Source organism: Podarcis filfolensis, assembly GCF_964270895.1.
Source record: "Podarcis filfolensis genome assembly, chromosome: 11".
Lineage (NCBI taxonomy): Eukaryota > Metazoa > Chordata > Lepidosauria > Squamata > Lacertidae > Podarcis > Podarcis filfolensis.
In genome coordinates, this window is record NC_139613.1 from 8598355 (window position 1) to 8619658 (window position 21304).

The window sequence follows — 21304 nt, forward strand, 5'->3', positions numbered from 1 at the left end:
AAGCAGCTCTCTGCATCCCCATCCTTTAAGACTTTCCTTTACCTGCAAAAAGAGATTTTCTTCCAGGGCCGCAGCAATGCAGAATCTCCCCGGCATGAAACCACATCACGAGGCAAGCAGCGGGAGAACATTTGATATTCAGTCCCCAATTAGGGCTCTCTTCTCTCCACTTTTATTTTTTTGGCAAGCAGCTGAACAATTCCTGAGCGCTGCCCTTCCCCCGGTTGCTTCAGAGAGGTGGCTTTGAGGCAAAGGGATTTTCAAAATGTTCCGTGTGCGAAACCAGGAGGGAGAGAGGGGAGGGAGCACCCTCGGATCATCAGCACCCTCCTGGCCCTGTGCTTTGCATGTTCTTGTCCCTCAGGAGAAGGGAAGCCAAATGGAATGAGGTGGCCATTAGCTAGAGCTGCTCCTGCATCAGGTCTGAATGAATAAGATACAGCCAGAGCCATTTGCTTTGTGCAATACCTTGGCTTGAGTATGGCCCAGTTCTCATCGCAGGGCTAAGTGTGGAGATGAGGACTCACACGTGTTAATGCAGTTCTGTAAAATTAAAACAACACCCAAATCTCTGCATATAGAAAACTAGCATGTAAGAAAGAAGAGCCCTAAATAATAATAATAATAATAATAATAATAATAATAATAATAATATTTATTATTTATACCCCGCCCATCTGGCTGGGCTTCCCCAGCCACTCTGGGCGGCTTCCAACAAAATATTAAAATACAGTAATGCATCAAACATTAAAAGCTTCCCTAAACAGGGCTGCCTTCAGATGTCTTCTAAAAGTCTGGTAGTTGTTCTTCTCTTTGACATCTGGTGGGAGGGCGTTCCACAGGGCAGGTGCCACTACCGAGAAGGCCCTCTGCCTGGTTCCCTGTAACTTGGCTTCTCGCAGCGAGGGAACCGCCAGAAGGCCCTCAGAGCTGGACCTCAGTGTCCGGGCTGAACGATGGGGGTGGAGACGCTCCTTTAGATATACTGGACCGAGCGCATTGCAGTAGTCCAAGCAAGAGATAACCAGAGCATGCATCACTCTGGTGAGGCAGTCCGCAGGCAGATAGAGTCTCAGTCTACGTACCAGATGGAGCCTTGCTTTCTCACTGACACTCTAGATTTCTCAGTGCAGGGATTTTTCTTGGATGGAGGAGCATTCAGTGAGGTGAACCACCACCCCGCTCCCGGCAATTTGATGTGGTTTAGTCCAAACACACTCTAATCACCCGAGTAAGAGCTAGGCCTTAGCATCACCAGCAATTTAGTGCGGGGGGATGGAGAAGTAAAGAGAATATATAACATTTCTTGGTAGCTCCTTACTTAATTTCAGTTTCTATAAGGATTCAAGCTATATTCCCTGATTCCTGGCGTCTGGAGGGTGTCCATGGTACTTGGTGGCTAGTGTAGCACACTGCACATGCTCAGAGGTGCCCCATCTTTATTCAAGGCCCAGTGAGACTTGACATATTTCTACAGGGCCTGCAACACAGAGCTGTTCCACCTGCCCTTTCTTTTGGACTCAGTCTGACCCTTATGTTTCCCTCCCCTTATGGTTTTGATCTATGGGCTACTATTAAAATGAGTCTGCATTTTAAATTGCATTTTAACCTGTATTTTAAATTGGTTCCCCCCCATTATGTTTTTACGGTAATTTTACTGGTGTTAGCTGCCCTGAGCGGGGAGGACAGGGTATAATAATAATAATACATATTATTTATATCCCGCCCTCCCCAGCCGAAGCCGAGCTCAGGGCGGCTAACAACAATCAAATAATCAAACAATCCAACATTCTAAAAACATTTCATTATAAAAATTAATTAAGATCAAATTAATGGCAACCGTTAAGCAAAATTCTGTGCAGGTTGCCAGAGGAGGGAGTCAGGCTGCGCCCTAACCAAAGGCCTGGTGGAACAACTCTGTCTTGCAGGCCCTGCAGAAAGATGTCAAGTCCCGCAGGGCCCTAGTCTCTTGGGACAGAGCGTTCCGCCAGATTGGAGCTGCAGCCGAGAAAGCCCTGGCTCTAGTTGAGTAATAAAATCTATTATTATTATTACTTTCGCCTCAATCTCCTCCTAATCTTCAGGTAGGAGAGGTACCCATCTGAAATCTGAGTGGAAGGAAGCAGGAAATAATGTGAGGAAATGTGCAAAGTTTCACCTAGCAGGTTGGCCCCTCTCTGATGTTGTTGCCCTGGGACATGTACAGGGGCACAGCCTTGTTTCTTCCTTGCTTAAGGGAGACCCCAGAAACTTTGCAACAAGCAGCCACTCATTATTGCAGCCACTCGCCAGCTTCCGCTCAGACCTATTTGCTTGTCTAGCAACCACAACAGTTCAGCTAGGGAAAGGGGCAAGTGGTGGATGCCACACTTTGGAAACCTGGGGTCGTATGGAGGTGAGCAACTAGCTAGTGAAACTGCCCAGAAACACAACCAATTGTAATGGTAGAACTTCAGGAAACAAGAATGTACTCTCCAAAGTTTGGACTAGGTTTGGACCTACCCGATCGATCCACATTTTCTGAAACAATATGAAATTAGGCATCCTTCAGAATTTGCACTTCTCTGAATTTTGCAGCACAGTTCTCTACTCAAGTAATGGGTACAAAAATGCCTGTATTAGTGATAATAACATTGAAAAACACATTGTTTTCCGGGAAATTGCCTTGAAAAAATGTGTATATTGGGTAAAATTGCATACAAACGTGTGTGTATCAGGAGAAATTCACACTAAAATGCGGGTGACTTTTCATGAGGATTAAATAAATAAGGTAAAGGTAAAGGGACCCCTGACCATTAGGTCCAGTCGTGACCGACTCTGGGGTTGCAGCGCTCATCTCGCTTTATTGGCTGAGGGAGCCGGCGTACAGCTTCCGGGTCATGTGGCCAGCATGATTGAGCCACTTCTGGCGAACCAGAGCAGCTCACGGAAACGCCGTTTACCTTCCCACTGGAGCGGTACCTATTTATCTACTTGCATTTTGACATGCTTTCGAACTGCTAGGTTGGCAGGAGCAGGGACCAAACAACGGGAGCTCACCCAGTTGCGGGGATTCGAACCGCCGACCTTCTGATTGGCAAGCCCTAGGCTCTGTGGTTTAACCCACAAACTGAAGTGGAAATGGAGAAAGAGAACGAGAGAGAGAGAGACTGACAGGTTCACCCATTTCCCCAATATCTCATCTGGCCAGGAGACGGGGGATATTTTCCTGAGGAAGGCAGGTCCTGCTTGGTTTAATTTAGGCTTAATGGGAGGTTATGCAAAGGTTACCTGAAGGCTGAATGAGATTAGGACCACCCAAGAGGTGTCAAGCCTCTTGAGACTTTCTGATTAAGGATTCCTTAAAACTAAGCCAGGGAAATGGGGGACTGGAGATTTATGTACGGGCCTAACAGGGATTATGGACACCTGCATCTTTTTTGTCTCAATAAATTTAGGGGCTTTCACGAGGCCATTTGTTTGCTTTCTTTAATAAAAACTCAGATTGAAAGCGAAGCTTACTAGACTCCTAGAACAATCCTCTGCAATGCAGGAATCCCGGCTGAAGAATTCCTGGCAGATGGCCATCCAAACCTCTGAAGGAGGAGAGTCCACCATCTCCCAGAGTAGTCCATTCCACTGTCAAACAGCTCCTACCACCAGAAAGTTCTTCCTAATGGTTCACCTCATAACTTGGATCCATTGGTTGGGGGTCCCGTCCTCTGGAGCAGCAAAGAAACAAACAAGTTTGCTCCATCTTCCTTGTGACTGCCCTTCAGATTTTTTTTTTTAAATCATTTTTATTGATTTTCCAATAAAAAACATCCAATTAAATATCCAATCATTATACTTCAATTAAAATAAAAAAGATCAAATTATAGTCCAAATTATATTTATTAATTTCTTGGGGCTCCCCACAGTCTGGATCTCTGGAGCATATCTCCACATCTTAGTCCTGCTTCTCCTGTTGCTTCCACATTTTCCACATCTCGAATTATGAAGCGTTAAAACCGAGCCCTTCAGATATTTAAAATGGTCACTGCCCCTGTTGGCCAGAATCAAGATGGTTATATGCCCTGCTTTACTTTACTTGAAAGAACCCTGTATTTGAAGGAATGTCCGGAATGAGTCTGATTTATGTATAAAGAACCCTGAGAAGTGAAAGCGGGCATGTGTGTGTGCTGGTTTGTCAACTCCAGGGGGTCGAGGTGTCTTCAGCCCCCTCAATTTTTGTTTGAAGGGCATCTGGCCCCCTCAACGTTGAGGGGGCCAGGCATGAGCGCTCGGCATCCTCCAGAGGATGTGATGTCATGGAAGGTAAACTGGCCTATCAGGAGATGCTGAGGGGACTGGCACGGCCTGGCAGAAGGTCACACCAGCCTGTACGATGTTGGTTGACACGTGCGACATCACATGTTACACACATGACATCATCCCCCACACAGTGCATGATAGGCTCCCTCAATCTTGTGGGCAGTCTGGCGCCTCTGGTTTGTGTCCTGTGGAGATGTCCTGGAAAGGCTGGTCAGACTGTTATGTACTGAAGTTCTCACCCTGGGCCAGCGGGGGGATACTGTAGGTAGTTTTCACTCAGGTCCACATATGCAAATAAGGAATTGAAAGTGACGTTCAGTGATTGGATAGTTACAGGAAGTTGTTACTGTTGCTTTGTAGTTGAGCTCTATATAAGCAGGTTGGCTGAACCCTTCAGCCCAGTTCTGTTCTGGCCTGTGGATAAAAAAAGAGCTGTTTGAAGAATCGCCTGATATGTGTTGTCTGATATGTTCACCCACAACTTAACACAGACCAGTAGGAGGAACTGGAGGAACTGGAATCTAAGGCAGGCCCTAGACATTTTGGCTCCTTAGGCGAACCCCAAAATGGTGCCTCCCCACCAAGGAATAAGGGGTGGATGAAGAGTGACATGAGAAACAAGGCGGGAAATAATTGGGAAACATTGGGATCTGTTGTCTGAGGTGGCCGTCTCACCTTACCTCATGGGTGGGCCGGCCCTGATGCCCAAGAAATCTTGGTGTTGCTTTGGAAGGAACCTGAAGCAATGAGTCAGACCCTAGAGAGGAGCCCTGTAGGTTGTCAAAAGGGAAAGCCACCTGGGCAATGCCTGTTCCTTCTCTTTCCCCACAGAGCCCAGCCCTCCCTCCTGCCCCTGTTGGCGGGCCTCTGCCCACAAGGGAGGCGTGGAAGGACATGCCAGCATGGTCTTCTCCCCTCTTGCCTTGGTCGCTCAGATGCCAGCACTGGCACAAACAGACGGCTCAAGCCCAACCCACTCGAAGAAGGGCCTGTTTGCTTACCCAGTCCAAAGATGCTTCTCGCGTGCCATGCAAAAGCTGTGCCCACCTTAAAGTTTGTGGCAGAAGTCATAATCCAAGTTCAAGTGTGTTATGTACTGAGTTGAATAGGATCCAAAATGCAGCAGTCTGATTGGTCCTAGAACAATAGGATTCAGAATGCAGCAGTCTGATTGGTCCTAGAACAATAGGATTCAGAATGCAGCAGTCTGATTGGTCCTAGAACAATAGGATTCAGAATGCAGCAGTCTGATTGGTCCTAGAACAATAGGATTCAGAATGCAGCAGTCTGATTGGTCCTAGAACAATAGGATTCAGAATGCAGCAGTCTGATTGGTCCTAGAACAATAGGATTCAGAATACAGCAGTCTGATTGGTCCTAGAACAATAGAATCCAGAATGCAGCAGTCTGATTGGTCCTAGAACAATAGGATTCAGAATGCAGCAGTCTGATTGGTCCTAGAACAATAGGATCCAGAATGCAGCAGTCTGATTGGTCCTAGAACAATAGGATTCAGCAGTCTGATTGGTCCTAGAACAATAGGATCCAGAATGCAGCAGTCTGATTGGTCCACAGGAGCTACCCAATCCAGCTCCAGGTGGAAGTGAATCCGCAACCTGATTGGCCTACAGAAGAATCCCGGAATTAGCCAATCACGTGGGGCCCCTTGTGTAAATAATGTATATAAAGCAGACATTCTGGGGGAACTTCCAGTCCTTCTCACCACTATGAGCTGAATAAAGAGCATGAAATCCACTCTCGACTCTGAGTTTATTTCAAAGTGCTTAATTGAGGGAGAGGAAGGATGTTGGTAGTGGGTGTGGGGCTTAAAGCTGGCTATCAGCACGGTGGGCATTGCGTTCTTTGTTGGCGCCTAGGGCATGTGTATGCACAAGGCAGGACCAGGGGCTTGGCACGGAAGGTGAATAAAATCCACTGTGCCAGCCCAACCCTTACCGCCACTGCTGGGTGGGTGTGGGGCACAGAGGGTTCCCAGGGCCACGCTGTGCCACCTGCCTGTGTACTCATGCAAGCGGTAGCCTGGTCAGCTGATGCGACTGTTGGCAGGCGCACTCCCCAACACTGACCGGATAACCTTTCAGTGAGGGGGCAGGAGGCGCGGTGGCAAGACCAGGCTAGGCTCCGGGACCCAGAGATTTCTGATGGCAATCAGGGTGGGGATCCGGGGACGACAACATCTATCTCGCACCCCCTCAAAATCATGTGCCTGGGGCTACGGGCCCCCATGCTAAAGGTAAAGGACTCCTGACCATTCTGTCCAGTCGTGGCCGACTCTGGGGTTGCGGCGCTCATCTCGCTTTATTGGCCGAGGGAGTCGGCGTACAGCTTCCGGGTCATGTGGCCAGCATGACTAAGCTGCTTCTGGCGAACCAGAGCAGTGCACGGAAACTCCGTTAACCTTCCCACTGGAGCGGTACCTATTTATCTACTTGCACTTTGACGTGCTTTCAAACTGCTAGGTTGGCAGGAGCAGGGACCGAGCAACGGGAGCTCACCCCGTCGCGAGGATTCGAACCGCCAACCTTCTGATCGGCAAGTCCTAGGCTCTGTGGTTTAACCCACAGCGCCACCCGCATCCCTACAGCATGAGCATTTAAGCAGAAGCTGTACAGCAGACTGAGTAGCTTTGGCCCCCTGACAATGGTGAGACGTACTGCGTTTCTGTTCAAAGCGAGTCGCTCTTTCACGAGGGTACCCTCTTTCGCGCCAGCACTTGTGAACACGCCTCGGGTTGCGCAGAGCACCTCTGACCGTCCTCCCGCCTTTTCCCTTCCAGGCGCTCCTTTTCAAAGGTCTCAGCATCCTCATGCTACCTCCTGCCGGCACTTCCACCTGGGCCCCCAGCCTCAGATTTCCACAGACTTCCCCCTGCCTCACGCCGTCCAGCCTCACATGGCAACCGCGCACCAGCACGGAGGCCCCCTGCACCCGCCCCTGCCGCCTCTGCCTGCCCTGCCATTCCAGGAAGTGACGGGACCCTCTTTCCTACCTCAGGCCCTTCACCAGCAATACCTCCTCCAGCAGCAGCTCCTCGAGGCCCAGCACCGCAGACTCATGCCTCATCCCAGGTGAGCAAGCATCTCCACCATCAGCCAAGATCATGGATGTGACCAGTTTGGGACATCCTAACAGCCAATGTCTTCTGCATGCTGTTGGACTCTTCTGAGCCCATTAGCCCACATGGCCAACGGATTGTGCGAGTTGCAGTTCTGCTTTTGCAAAAAAATATACAGTGGTACCTCGAGTTACATACGCTTCAGGTTACATACGCTTCAGGTTACAGACTCCACTAACCCATAAATAGTACCTCGGGTTCAGAACTTTGCTTCAGGATGAGAACAGAAATCACGCAGCGGGGGCAGCGGAAGGCCCCATTAGCTAAAGTGGTGCTTCAGGTTAAGAACAGTTTCAGGTTAAGAACGGACCTCCGGAACAAATTAATATATATATCCTTGCATACAGAAAGCTAGCACATCAGAGACATTACAGTGGTACCTCGGGTTACATACGCTTCAGGTTACATATGCTTCAGATTACAGACTCCGCTAACCCGGAAACAGTGCTTCAGGTTAAGAACTTTGCTTCAGGCTAAGAACAGAAATCGTGCTCCGGCGGCAGCAGGAGGCCCCATTAGCTAAAGTGGTGCTTCAGGTTAAGAACAGTTTCAGGTTAAGAACGGAGCTCTGGAACGAATTAAGTACTTAACCCAAGGTACCACTGTATTTCTACTGTAGCCTTCTTCCTGATGCCTTAGCTCTCCATGGCACCCTGCCTTCCCACCAGGGAAGAATGGGTGAGGGAAGATCTACAGGAAAGAAAGATAGACGTTGGGATCTCCTGCCCTGGTGGATATTGCCACCTGAGGCAGTTGCCTCACCTTGCCTCGTGAGTGGGCCGGCCCTGACTACAGCTCCTATCAATCCTTACCCTTAACTAAGCTGGCTGGGGTTGTAGTGCCACAAAATCTGGGGACCTAAGGTTGAAGAACACTGTTTTAGTCCAATCCCCTGCCAAGGCAGGAAACCCACTGCTGATGCATCCTTTGTTCCCCTCAAAAACCTTTAGCAAAGGTATGTGGATTTCAAAGGCTGTAAGTTAAATCAGTGGAGGATGGGCTTATCAATGGCTGCCTACCATAATAACTAAGCATTGCTAGTTTTATGACTGACACCCAATTTGTGTGTCATTCCCGCTCCCGACCCACATAGGGCAGCATCCCCCAAATCGTCAATTGAAATTTGTTTTTAATTTATTTTTGCTTTTGAGTTGCTTTTAACGTTTCATGATTTTATTGTTTGGTTTTATATTTTTTTGGTTTGGTTTTATATTGTTTGGTTTTATATTGTTGCAAATCCCTGCAATATTTTTTTATGATACAGTGATATATAAATAAATAAAATAAATGAACGTAAGCATGCAGCACCCTGCCCTTTCCCTGCTTCTGCAGGCTGAAGTGGTACCGTCTAGAAAAAAACAAACTTTAATTCTGGTATATAACAGGTCTGGGAGGAACTTGTTTCCTTCCAGATACTGATGGATTCTCATCAGCCACAGTCAGGAAAGATGGGAGATGTTCTCCAACAGCATCTGGAGGGCCATAGGTTTCTCATCCCTGGCCTGAAATCTTGAAACTATATGCACAGCAACAGTATACATAAAATGGGGTCAAACCATAGGGTGTTTGTCTCTAGAGCAATCTTTTTTTTTTTTTGCCATGCCTCACCAAAGCACCTCTAAAATTCTGATGCCCCCACCCATCCCATGAAATATAATTCTTATTATTCAAAAAGTGAACTCCAACTCACATGGAGGAAGCCTAAAAGGCCATTAACTTGGTCTAAACAAGCTTCCAAATTGCCCCCCTTAAAAATCAAATTGCCCTCCTATGGGGCATGTGCCTCACATTGGGAACCATGGCTCTAGAGTGTCCCTACTTCTGTGAGCTTTGAGGAGGCATTTGCTTGGCCAACCTTGAAACCACTGTCTCATTCGAGTACCTGGACCTTCTGTGTAAGCAATTCATATGTATTGCAGCCTCACCCAAGCTCCAGATGTTGTCAAACTACAACTCCCAGCATCCCCAGCCAGCATGGCACAATGGTCAGGGTTGCCAGATGCTGTAGAACGTTGGGAAGACTCTAGCTTGCAAAAAGCTGTCGTTAATACTTTGTCCAATCTGTGAATACACTCTATTGACTCGAATGCTTTGTCTGCAGGTCACCATTAAGCTCTGTGCAGGCAACTGATCCAGGGTGAGTGAAGCTGCGTGTGCATGCATGTGTGCATGCGTGAGTTGGTGAGGTGGGCGAGGAACTGTGACTAAATCTGCAGGCACAGCCCTATTTGCATTCAGTATACTCAGAACATCAGAAGATATGACCAGCCATGCATTTTGCCTTCTGCTGTTTATGCAGGAACTCACTGCAAGCTCAGTTAATGGTATAGCATCCCAGTGCGCTTTGAATATAGGCTTGTGCATGCTTGACAGCCCTCCATTTCACAGGGTTCCTGAGCGCATGGTCAGAGCCAGTGTTCACACCATTGGGTTTGTTTTCACAGGCTGAATGTGTGTAGCTCATGAACGATGGGGAAAGGCAATATCTCAATAGCAGAGTGCATGCTTATCATGCAGAAGATCACATGTTCAATTCTGGGCATCTCCAGTTATTTATTTTTTTAAATCCAGAAGCATAGCTCTCTCTCCCCTGCTGCCCTCCCCAGAGAGTCATTGCCAGTCAGAACAGACCAACCTTCACCAACTGTGCTCTAGTTGTTAGTGAAACCCATCTCCCACCACCTTGACCAGCCTGGTCAAATTGTAGTCCAAAGGTACCCAGTTGGGGAAGGCTAGAGGGCTAGACAATACAGTCATACCTCATGTTACGTTTGCTTCAGGTTGCGCATTTTCAGGTTGCGTCCCGCGGCAACCTGGAAGTACCGGAAAGGGTTGCTTCCGGGTTTTGCCACTCGCGCATGCGCAGAAGCAGCGAATCGCGACCTCCGCGTGCGCAGACGCGGGTTGCGTTCTTTTCAGGTTGTGAACGGGCCTCCGGAACGGATCCTGTTCGCAACCAGAGGTACCACCATACTGGACAAGGGAGGCAAGGACATAAGAATAGCCTGCTGGGTCAGCCCAATGGCTCAACTAATCCAGCATCTTCTTCTCACAGTGGCCAATCAGATGCCTGTGGGAAGCCTGCAAGCAGGTCCCAAACATTTCGCCTCCTGCAGTTTCTGGCAACTGATATGCAGAAGCACACAGTCTAGTTGAAGAGCACAGCCATCATAGCTAGTAGCCATCAACAGTGGCGTAGCGTGGGGGGTGCAGGGGGGGCCGGCCGCACCGGGCGCAACATCTGGGGTTAGGGCAAATCCACGGGTTAGGGGGCGCAAATCCACGGATTAGGGGGCGCAAATTACTTGCCTTGCCCCGGGTGCTGACAACCCACGCTACGCCACTGGCCATCAATAGCCTTTTCCATGAATTTGCCATGGCCATAATTGCCTCCCATGGGAGCAAATTCCATGTTTTGACCTGGATGATTCCTATGACGCTGGTCCCCCAACCCCGTGCATTCACGGACCCTGAATCAGTTGTCTGAACAGGGTTATCCGTGTTGCTTTGGATGCAGGATTCAGAACGGTGGGGGTGGGTGTCAAACATGAGCCTCTTTTGCTCACCTTTCTTCCTCAACCCTGCAGGCGGACTCAGGAGCGTATCTCTGTCCAACCTCATCGGTTACATCCAAGCTTCGAATTTGGCCATCAACTGCAAACTCCTCAACCCATGGGCCCCCAGCCCAGATATCTAGCGGAAGGAACAGACTGGTAAGTCATTCCTTGCTGTGACAACTGGGGTGAAATCAGGTGCGGAGCAAGGTGGGGGTGATGGGGGTGGACCGCCCCGGGTGTCATTACCGAGGTGGGTGACATTTGGCGTGCCGTGCACCTGCGACTCCTGCCTACCCTGAGCCATCCGGGGAAGGGGATGAGTTGCACCGCATTTCGCTGCTTTGTTTTGACAGCCCTGCGCTGCCTGGCTGCTGGAGGAGGCATGCAGGCAGGCCCAGCAACATAGGTCAAGCATTCACTAAAAAAGGCTTTGGTCAATCCTTCCCCCCAACAACTCCTGGCAATGACAATGGGTAGATCACAGCCAGTCTTTTTATACTCAGAGTAGATCACAGTCTCTTGGAAGTCCAACTAGATTTCAATGTGTGTAGGAGGGGAGATGACAAGAAGAAGAAGAAGAGTTTGGATTTGATATCCCGCCTTTCACTCCCTTTAAGGAGTCTCAAAGCGGCTAACATTCTCCTTTCCCTTCCTCCCCCACAACAAGCACTCTGTGAGGTGAGTGGGGCTGAGAGACTTCAAAGAAGTGTGACTAGCCCAAGGTCCCCCAGCAGCTGCATGTGGAGGAGCGGGGAAGCGAACCCGGTTCACCAGATTACGAGTCTACCGCTCTTAACCACTACACCACACTGGCTCTCACACTGACAAGAAATTTCCCGTACCGGGTACCACCTGACCTTGCTACACCACTGGGTGAAATAGAAGTCTTGTGATACCAGTTCCTGTGGGAACGGTTGAAGGAGCTGGGCATGTGTATAGCATGGAGAATGGAAGACTAATAGGAAACATGATGGCAATGTTCAAATATCTGAAGGGTGGCATGCAACAGTAATTTAGTGGCAAATTCAGAAGTGCAGGATCCCTAAATGAAAGTCACAACAACAACACCCCCTTACAGTCACACCCCCTTCTAAGATCATGCAACCTTCTAAGATAATACAGTGTAATAATAATGATGATGATGATGATGATAATAATAGTAATAGATGCATTACCATAATCAGTGCAAAGCACCATGTATTGCCTTTCAGCAAGATCTATTATTTGCACATACACTGGCAAATTATTTGGAGTGCTCAAGTATCTTCATTTGGAGTGACTTAAGTTGTCATTTTCTTGAAGTTCCATTGTACATGACAGAACTTGCACACCATTGTCTTGAAATGGGAGCACCTTGTGTTCTCTCTCTTCTTTTTTTATAAATATTTATTCGAGTTTTCAATTTTATACAGACAAAAAAGAAAAAGAAAAAAATATATTAAAAACAAATCAATTTCAATATCAATTTTCAATAACATGTTTCTTTGACTTCCTCATACCTCCCCTTCTTGTTTTCTAGTTCAAATTGTTTATCCAGCAAATCCTAATCTCTTAACATTCCTTTTAACTAACACCTTATTTTCCAATCAACTTTTTAAATTTTATAACTTAAACAATATTTATCCCAGTTCTTTTTATCATAACAGCTAGAGACCACATAAATTCAATCCAGCATCTTTCAAAGTTCATTAATTTTGCAATATTTCTGTAAATAGTCCTTAAATTTCTTCCAATCTTCTTCTGCCGACTCTTCTCCCTGGTCGCGGATTCTGCCGGTCATTTCTGCCAGTCTGTGTTCTCAGTGCCCCATAATGCTTAGTTTTGGAGCATCAGAGCTTTCCCTCAATATTCTTCCAGTGTTCCTTCTTCTGAGTTACCCTAGGAGTCAATCCACAGTGGCCGATTCACCTCCTTTTACTCTTAAAAAACACAAAGTCATTGTTTAAGCCTCGGTGACTCAAAAGCTCCCCTTTCATGCTGATTGGGCAGCTGTAGGGCTATGGAGACAGGGACCCTGCTGCAGAAATAGTACTGAGTTTTCCACCTCTCACAACCCTCAACCACCACCACACCTTTGTCTGCAGAAGATGGCGCAGACTAGTTCTGTGTTGTTTCAAATCACAGAGTGGTTTAACCATCAACCCCTCTTCCCAGGGAACTCTGGGAATTGTAGTTCTGGAAGGGGGAATCTGAGTCTTCTAACAACTCTCAGCACCCATTAACAAACCACAGCTCCCAGAATTCTTTGGCTCTTTAAAGAGTCATCATAGTTCTTTAAATGCATGGTATAAATGTGGCCTTCATGTGGCCTTTGTAGAAGTTCATAGGGAGGAAGATGGGGATAAAAACAGAACTGGCTGACTCCACCTATGGTTGGCTTTTTTCTTTTCTTTTCTTTTCTTTTCTTTTTTTAATAAAATTTTTATTCATTTTTCTTTTTCATTCATTACATACATCTCAAATTCTTAACCTTTACTATATATTCCTTCCTCCCTCCCCTCCATAACATCAAACCTAAAAACATAAAAGTAAAAGTAAACACACCATAATATTTCTCTATCTTCTAAACATTTTCTAATACTAATAATGTGAATGTTTATTTAAATCCTGCCATCCAGTCTATCGACTTTCTTTGTTTCTGCAAGTATGATATAAATGGTTCCCATTCTTTTTCAAAATCGCTGTTGTCTTTTTCTCTTAGTCTGTCTGTCATTTTTGCCAGTTCTACATAGTTCATCAACTTCTCTTGCCATTGTTCCTAAGCTGGTATTTCTCCAGTCTTCCAATTTTGTGCAATCAACATTCTTGCTGCTGTAGTGGCATACATAAATAAAGTCCTCTTTTCTTTCGGCCTAAAATACCTAGTCAGAAGGCTTCTGGTTTTTTTACAGAAGTTATTTTCAACATTTTCTTCAATTTATTATATATCATTTCCCAATAGGTTTTTACCTTTTTACACTCCCACCACATATGATAGAACGTACCTTCTGTTTCACATCTCCAACACTTTCTTTCCATTTTTATACATTTTTTGCCAGTTTAACCGGTGACAGATACCATCTATACATCATTTTCATATTGTTCTCTCTCAGCTTCTTTCTTTCTTTCTTTCTTTCTTTCTTTCTTTCTTTCTTTCTTTCTTTTTTTCTTTTCTGCCCTACCAGTCTCAACGGGCATCAGACACCACTGGGAGGAAGAGGAGGGAAAGACTATTGGCACACCTTTTACACTAATTTGAGCTCATTTTGCACAGGATCTCAGAGTCCTTTCCACATACAGGACCATGTGCGGATTCTGTAGAAAAGGCCAACAAGCAGAGAAGTTTGATGTTCAGTGCAGAATATCAACATCCTGTTTTAATTTACGCCTTTTTCACTCCATAAGACGCACCTGACCATAAGACGCACCTAGTTTTTAGAGGAGGAAAGGGGGAAAGCTCCATTTGGGGGGGATCAGCTCACAGTTGTGCAGCTTCTTTTGCAAAGGGGAAAAAGCCCTGTTTTTTTGAGGATCAGCTCAAAGTTGTTGCGCTTACTTTGCAAAGGGAAAAAATCCTGTTTTTATGGGGTTCAACTCACAGTTCTGCAGCTTCTTTAGGAAAGGAAAGGGAGCCATTTCTACAGTTTCCAGACAGATAATCTAATCAGCCAGTCACATGTTGCTGGGGAAACAAACAGCCTCCGTCTGCAGAACATTCAACAATGGAGGCCTGGGCAAGGGGCTGGGGCCAGAAAGGGAGCCAGCGAACAACCACACATTCACTCCATAAGACGCACAGATATTTCCCCTTACTTTTTAGGAGGAAAAAAGTGCGTCTTATGGAGCGAAAAATACGGTAACAATCACACCCTACTTTTTACATTTAATTGGCTGTGCTGTTTTCTCCTTCTCTTGACCACCGGTGCTTCGAAACTCCACAGGGTTAACGTATATACCAACCAAACTCTGAACTATTTGGATGAGTCACCATGCCTCCGGGCTCATGTTCCTTCTATCCGGTGAAAGATATAAAAACAGCATTAGCCATTGGGTTTGAACTCAAAGTGTATGTGTGTTGGGAAGGGGGTGGCGGAATGGGAGACTTTTTATAAAAAAGGTTGTACAACTCCTGAAAGCGATTCGTATTTCTGCACCCTTCCAGGGATCTCAGCGTCGATGCTGGCCTAACTCACAACCAGTTCCAGGTCAGGCCAGTTCCACAACATTATCAGCATTACTTAGCGACACAACGAATGCAGCATTTCCCCCGGAACACGTCCTCAACGCAGATGGTAAGCGAAGCGGGAGTTGCTGGGGGTCACTTGAAGCCTGGCTTAGACTAACAGCATGGTAACCAGAACCTGGTGATGGAGCACATTCTCTGTGTGCAGAAAGCCCCAAATACTATCCCTAGCATTTCCAGCTCAAGTGTGCTGGTCCTGAGGGTTAACCGTGCGGTGAGGTCCGAGTCTAGTCCAAGGTCGAGGGTGCGGTATGGAGGCTGTCCGTCAAAGCTGAAGCGGGGTCCAAGGCAGGGAGTCGGATGAGGTCAGGAACTCTGGCAGAAGAGCAGGACAGGGTGCAGGCAGGAACAGGCTACCAACAATGTAGTTCCCGCAACCTGGGACTGGGCTGGCTGGCTTTTATCTGCCCCGAGGCATAGGGTGGCCCCGGTCCACAGGTGATTCGCCTCTCCTGGCCTGGAGGCGAGCACTCCTCTTGCAGGAACTTAGTTCCCTCCGCCTCTCTGCCCTGAGCCTCTGCAGCTCAGGAGAGGCTGGAGGGTTACCGGACCCAGAGGCAACCTCCTCTTCCCCTAATGGGGCTGAGAGTGGAGCACTTGCAGACAATGGGTCCTCCATCCCCTCAGGAGCCAGAGCAGACTCAGCTGATGCCTGCACCTGAGGGTCCAGCACAGGTGAGGACCCTTCAGGCTCATGCCCCTGCCACGGCTCAGCTGGTTCTGGAGGCAGGGACTCCTGTGCAGGTTGGTATTCCTCAGGTTCAGCCTCCGAGTCTGAATCCCAGGCCATCACATCATGGCTCATTTGATCCTTGAGAGACATCGCCAGTCAGCTTAGGCGATACCAGCCTATAAGGGCCAGTGGTCTGACTCTGCTTAAGGGAGCTTAATGAGTTCTTAATCTGTTCTTGGACTGCTTGAATGAATGATGCTTCCCAGCTTCGAAATACAAAACTCGGCAGCTCATAGGGCTAGCATCTGAATGTTCTTACCCGGCTCAGATTTCTGCCTCTCTCCTGCCCAAATCCTCTCACCCAATCTTCTCTTTTTGCTGCTTTGGTAATAGAGTTGGGATGGCAGGATATACCACCCCATCTCTCCCCTCCCCCCTCTGTGAGCAGCCTGGCATGCAAGATTGGGTTGCTCACAGCGCTCATCTCTGAGTTCTTCTCTGGCTCAGATTTTATTTTCTTTTTAAAAAAATAATATTTATTAAAAGTTTAAAGATTACAGAAAGAAGAAGAAAAAGAAAAATGAAAAGTTAAACAAAACAAATCAATACATTACAATACATAGAAAAAAACAAAAACAAAAAAAACAATACAGCAAAACAAAAGGAAAAACAAAAACAATTAAAAACACATCCAATATTTCCATATCTTTGTCTTTCATTTACTTGTTTCATCGACCTCCTCACACCTCCCTTTTTTTGTATTCTAATTCAGTTAGCTATTTCAGCAAATCCTTTCCATCTTTCTCAATTTTTGTTCTATAATTTATCTTAACACAATCTAACCTTAATTTTTCCACTTTGGCCCATTAACAATCTATTTTTACTTAATTCTTTATAACATTTCTGCTAAAGCCATATAACTTCATTCCAGCATCCTTCTAACATTCATTAATTTTACAGTATTTCTGTAAATAAACTTTGAATTTTTTCCAATCTTCAAAGTTTTAATCTGTGCTGGAGAAATACTGTAGTTTTCGCTCTATAAGACGCACCTGACCATAAGACGCACCTAGTTTTAGAGGAGGAGAACAAGAAAAAAAACCTCTCCCTCTCTGCTCAGCGCCTCTCCAGCAAAGCGGGAGGAGAAACGGAAGGGGCTCCGTTTTTCCTCCCGCTTCGCTGAAGGGGCACTCCGCAGCTTTCCCTCTCTGCGCAGCACCCCTTCAGCGAAGCAGCAGGAGAAACGGAGCCCCTTTCATTTCTCCTCCCGCTTCGCTGAAGGGGCGCTGCGCAGAGGGAAAGCTGCACAGCGCCTCTCCTGCGAAGCGAAGCCAGGAGAGCAAGAGGGATTGGTCCCTCTTGCTCTCCTGGCTTCAGCGAAAGCTGCGCAGCCTGCATTCGCTCCATAAGACGCACACACATTTCCCCTTACTTTTTAGGAGGGGAAAAGTATGTCTTATAGAGTGAAAAATACGGTAGTCAACGTCTCTCTCCTACTCACCTCCCTTGTGGGGGAGCCCTGTCCCCTCTTTCCATCTCTGGCACTGGGCATGCACCAATGCTTGGGAACTAAGCTACAGTAGCGTTGGGAAACATAGTTTCCTCAGTGCTACTGACGCATTCCCATGTGGAAAATGCTCCGTGCCTTAAAAACCAGCATATCAGGAAAAAGTCTATGCCAGAACCCTTCTTCCTGACATGTTAGTTTTCTATGCGGAGGTGACAGGAACATTTAATCATGTGATTTCTCCATCTGCCATTTGGAGTGTTACAGTCCAGGGATAGTTTTACGACACAATCTGCTGTCTGTGTAGACCGGGCCTGAGTCACTGTCTGGGCGAAGGCAGTCAAAATACAGGCTTCTATCATTCCTGTCAGCTGATTGCTAGTTAGGCACTGTGGGAGGCAATTCTTTCTGAATGGATAATCTGACAGCTTTAGCAGAAATGATTGCTACAGCTGGTTGGGTTCTTTTACACATGTGTTCGAAGAACAACTTGCATCGCTGACTGCAGAATTGTACCCTCATAATCTGAAATAATGTTGGGTGCTCCATTCTAGCAGATAATCTTTCTTTGAATTAACCCTTTTCAAAGGCCATTAAGCCTTATTTTGAATACTACTACTACTAGCAAACTCTTACTTACTTACTTACTTACTTACATACTTATTTTGCACAATGCCTCACAGGTTGTTCATGAAATTAGAAACTACCCATATCCTCAGCTTCAGCTACTTGCTCTTCAGGGACTGAATCCAAACAGACACACGTCCGCTGTGAGGGAAAGTTACGAAGTAAGTGCTCGCAGCTTGAATGAGCCTCTGGACCTTTCCCCCTGCAGGTTCTGTATCCGTTTATTCATTCAGCCACTATGGCTTTACTCTCATGTAACAGTAAGCCATAAACTGGGCCGGCCCTATGATGAAGCAGAGTGAGGCAGCTGCCTCAGGTGACAGACGGTGAGGTGTGGGGAATGGCCAGAGCTGTGAGTCCCCCATGGCTGCCCTGTACCCTCTAGATTAGCCTGATGCCCTCAAGTAAAGCGGCAGACGTGTCCTTTCACCAGTATTGGAGTAAAATTCAACTCCCAGTCCAATTAGCTTCTGTATGTGCTTTTGGGGTTGGGCGCCATCTTGTCCTTTGCCTCAGGCAGCAAAATGTTTTGAGCAGGCCCTGTCAATAAATGACGGCTTATTGCAAACGAGTCGTGTGCTGATGTGCACTGCTGAATCACATCCATCCCCCTCTTTCCTGTGTCATGCTGGGAAGACACAAGTCAGAGTTAGGTGCAAATCAGCACTTGTGATTTGCTTGCTCAAAACAAGCCACAGGCAAAAGCTCAGGTTTGTTCTTGGCTCCCAATATGTTTCCGAGCACAATTCAAAGTGTTGGTGTTGACCTTTAAAGCCCTAAACGGCCTTGGTCCAGTATACCTGGAGGAGCATCTCCACCCCCATCATTCTGCCCGGACACTGAGGTCCAGCGTCAAGGGCCTTCTGGTGGTTCCCTCATTGTGAGAAGCCAAGTTATAGGGAACCAGGCAGAGGGCCTTCTCAGTAGTGGCACCCGCCCTGTGGAACACTCTCCCATCAGATGTCAAAGAGATAAACAACTGCCTGACATTTAGAAGACATCTGAAGGCAGCCCTGTTCAGGGAAGTTTTAATGTGTGACATTTTGATGTATTTTTAATCTTTGTTGGAAGCTGCCCAGAGTGGCTGGGGAAACCCAGCCAGATGGGTGGGGTACAAATAAATTATTATTATTCCTATTATTATTATTACTATTATTATTATTATTATTTCTCCTGGTTTGGTTTTTTGGGGGGTCAAATGCCAAAATGGGCATGATCAATTATAAAAGTGGGCATGGGGAGAACTGCCACTCTTAACAGCTGCCTTCCCAAAGGCTTTGCAGCCAGCTATTTGACACTATTTTGAAAAGTATTAGTAATTGGTTATTAAGTTTGGTTTTTGAAAAGCTTTAAAAATTAAATGGGCAATTTGAGGGGGAGTTTGGAGAGCCCCTCCCTCACAGTATCACAGGGTCAGTCAAGAATAATAATAATATAATATTAAGAATAATTTATTATTTATACCCCACCCATCTGACTGGATTTCCCCAGCCATTCTGGGCGGATTCCAAGAGAATATTAAAATACAATAGTCTATTAAACATTAAAAGCTTCCCTAAACAGGGCTGCCTTCGGATGTATAGAGAGAGGGAGGGAGGGAGGGAGGGAGGGAGGGAGGGACAGGGCAGAGAGAAAGATTTGGAGGGGCTTTGGGGCAATAAAACCTTTTTGGCATTACAGTATCACAGCAAGGGATCTAGAAGAGCAGTCACTATTACACACACACACACACACACACACACACACCTGATGCAAAAAATACTGAGATAAGATCAATTGTTTGACTTCATATCAGTCAAACTTCCTGTATATTCCCATTTTGAAAGTCATTTTATTTCCTGTGACTTTAAAAATAAACCCGATTAAAAGACAACCTTCTTTGGACCAGTAAGGGGCAGGGAAAGGGTGGGCAGATGAGGACTCTTGATCTGCCGTCTCAGATGGCTAACAGGTGGCTCTTTGAAAGGTCTCCTGTTCATTCCTTTCTCTTTCCTCCCTCTTTTCAGGAGCTTTTGCAACTGGAAGACAGGCTGGGCAGTGTGAACAGGGGGGCCGTCCAGAACACCATTGAACGGTTCACTTTCCCACACAAATACAAGAAGGTAAGAGTTGGAAGAACATCTCATCCTACCAGAATTGACACTAGGCGCTGACCATTCTTGGAGGCAAGGCTGATGCTGGCTACAACTTTTTTAATTGCCAAAGTAGATGAAATTTGCAGGCATAACGGCCGCCTTACCATCACTGGATTAAGCTTGACAAATCGTAGGCAGATAACAACCAGGTTGTTGTTTTTTCATACAGGGCATCTTCAAAAATTGATTACTATTTTTAAAAAAGACAATCAACTTTTCATTTTAAGAATGAATGAACGGATGTGGATGCAACACAATCTTTGCCCTCTATGAATTTGCCTAAAATCGGTGGCTACCACAACTTGTGGTAATAAATTGTAAGCATGTAAAAACAAGTACTGCCAAACGGTTTCACGCTGGATGACTCTGAATTATAATATTCTGAAGGAAAGAGACTAAAATGTATTTTTCTGCCTACTTTATCTGCATCATCTATTTGTTCTGCGGGTTCATATGTACAAATCTGGGCTGCTTGGAAAGGAATAGTAGTGGTAGCAGCAGTAGTAGTAATGACAGTAATTTATTTTAAGTATTCACATAAACTCCTGCACTGACTGGTATTTTGTTATCAATAGGTCTTAATGGAAGCCTCAGCTTCCGAGAGAACCAGTGATGTCTTTGACATGTTACCTGTGTATGACCTTAAAACTCTTTGGTCCAGGTGACAGGTTGTGACACACACATCCATCAACCTCTCTTTCCCACGGAGACAGGCAGAGTGCTAACTAGATTCAGCATCCATAGATTTTTCAACAGGGCAGGTTTCCCTAAACTGAATGTGCCCAGTGAGGGCATTGGTTAAGTCAGGCACCCACAACCTTTGGCCCTCCAGATGTTTCAGACTACAATTCCCATCATTCCTGACCACTGGTCCTGTTAGCTAGGGACCATGGGAGTTGTAGGCCAAAACATCTGGAGGGCCACAGGTTGGGGAGGCCTGGGTTAAGCTCTTTGCCATCTAAATCCCTACCCACTCCTGAAGGACTTTAGGCGGCCATCTTGTGTAATGCTGTGATCTTTCCTTGACCTTCTTGACAGAGGAGACCGCAGGAAATCAAAGCAGTAAAGGAAGATGGGGAGGAGTCGGACACCGATGAGAAATGCACAATCTGTCTCTCGATGCTCGAAGACGGAGAGGATGTGAGGTATAACTA

The 21304-nt window shown here is 46.5% G+C and overlaps 1 protein-coding gene across 3 annotated transcripts in view; it reads left to right on the forward strand.

Moving 5' to 3' along the window:
* The window catches only part of ARK2C (arkadia (RNF111) C-terminal like ring finger ubiquitin ligase 2C), an 87367-nt gene that overhangs the window by 60223 nt on the left and 5840 nt on the right, over positions 1 to 21304 (forward strand). For 2 of the 3 annotated variants that reach the window (XR_014539559.1, XM_083575849.1), the window contains exons 2-8: positions 7091 to 7382; positions 9531 to 9566; positions 11017 to 11142; positions 15128 to 15257; positions 18072 to 18176; positions 20022 to 20117; positions 21189 to 21295. Coding sequence is in view for 2 of the 3 variants with exons in the window: in XM_083575849.1 (XP_083431975.1) it covers positions 7091 to 7382; positions 9531 to 9566; positions 11017 to 11142; positions 15128 to 15257; positions 18072 to 18176; positions 20022 to 20117; positions 21189 to 21295 (892 nt within the window). In the remaining variant the exon portion in view is untranslated. The remainder of the gene's footprint in view (positions 1 to 7090; positions 7383 to 9530; positions 9567 to 11016; positions 11143 to 15127; positions 15258 to 18071; positions 18177 to 20021; positions 20118 to 21188; positions 21296 to 21304) is intronic. The other variant, XM_083575850.1, reaches the window with a different exon arrangement.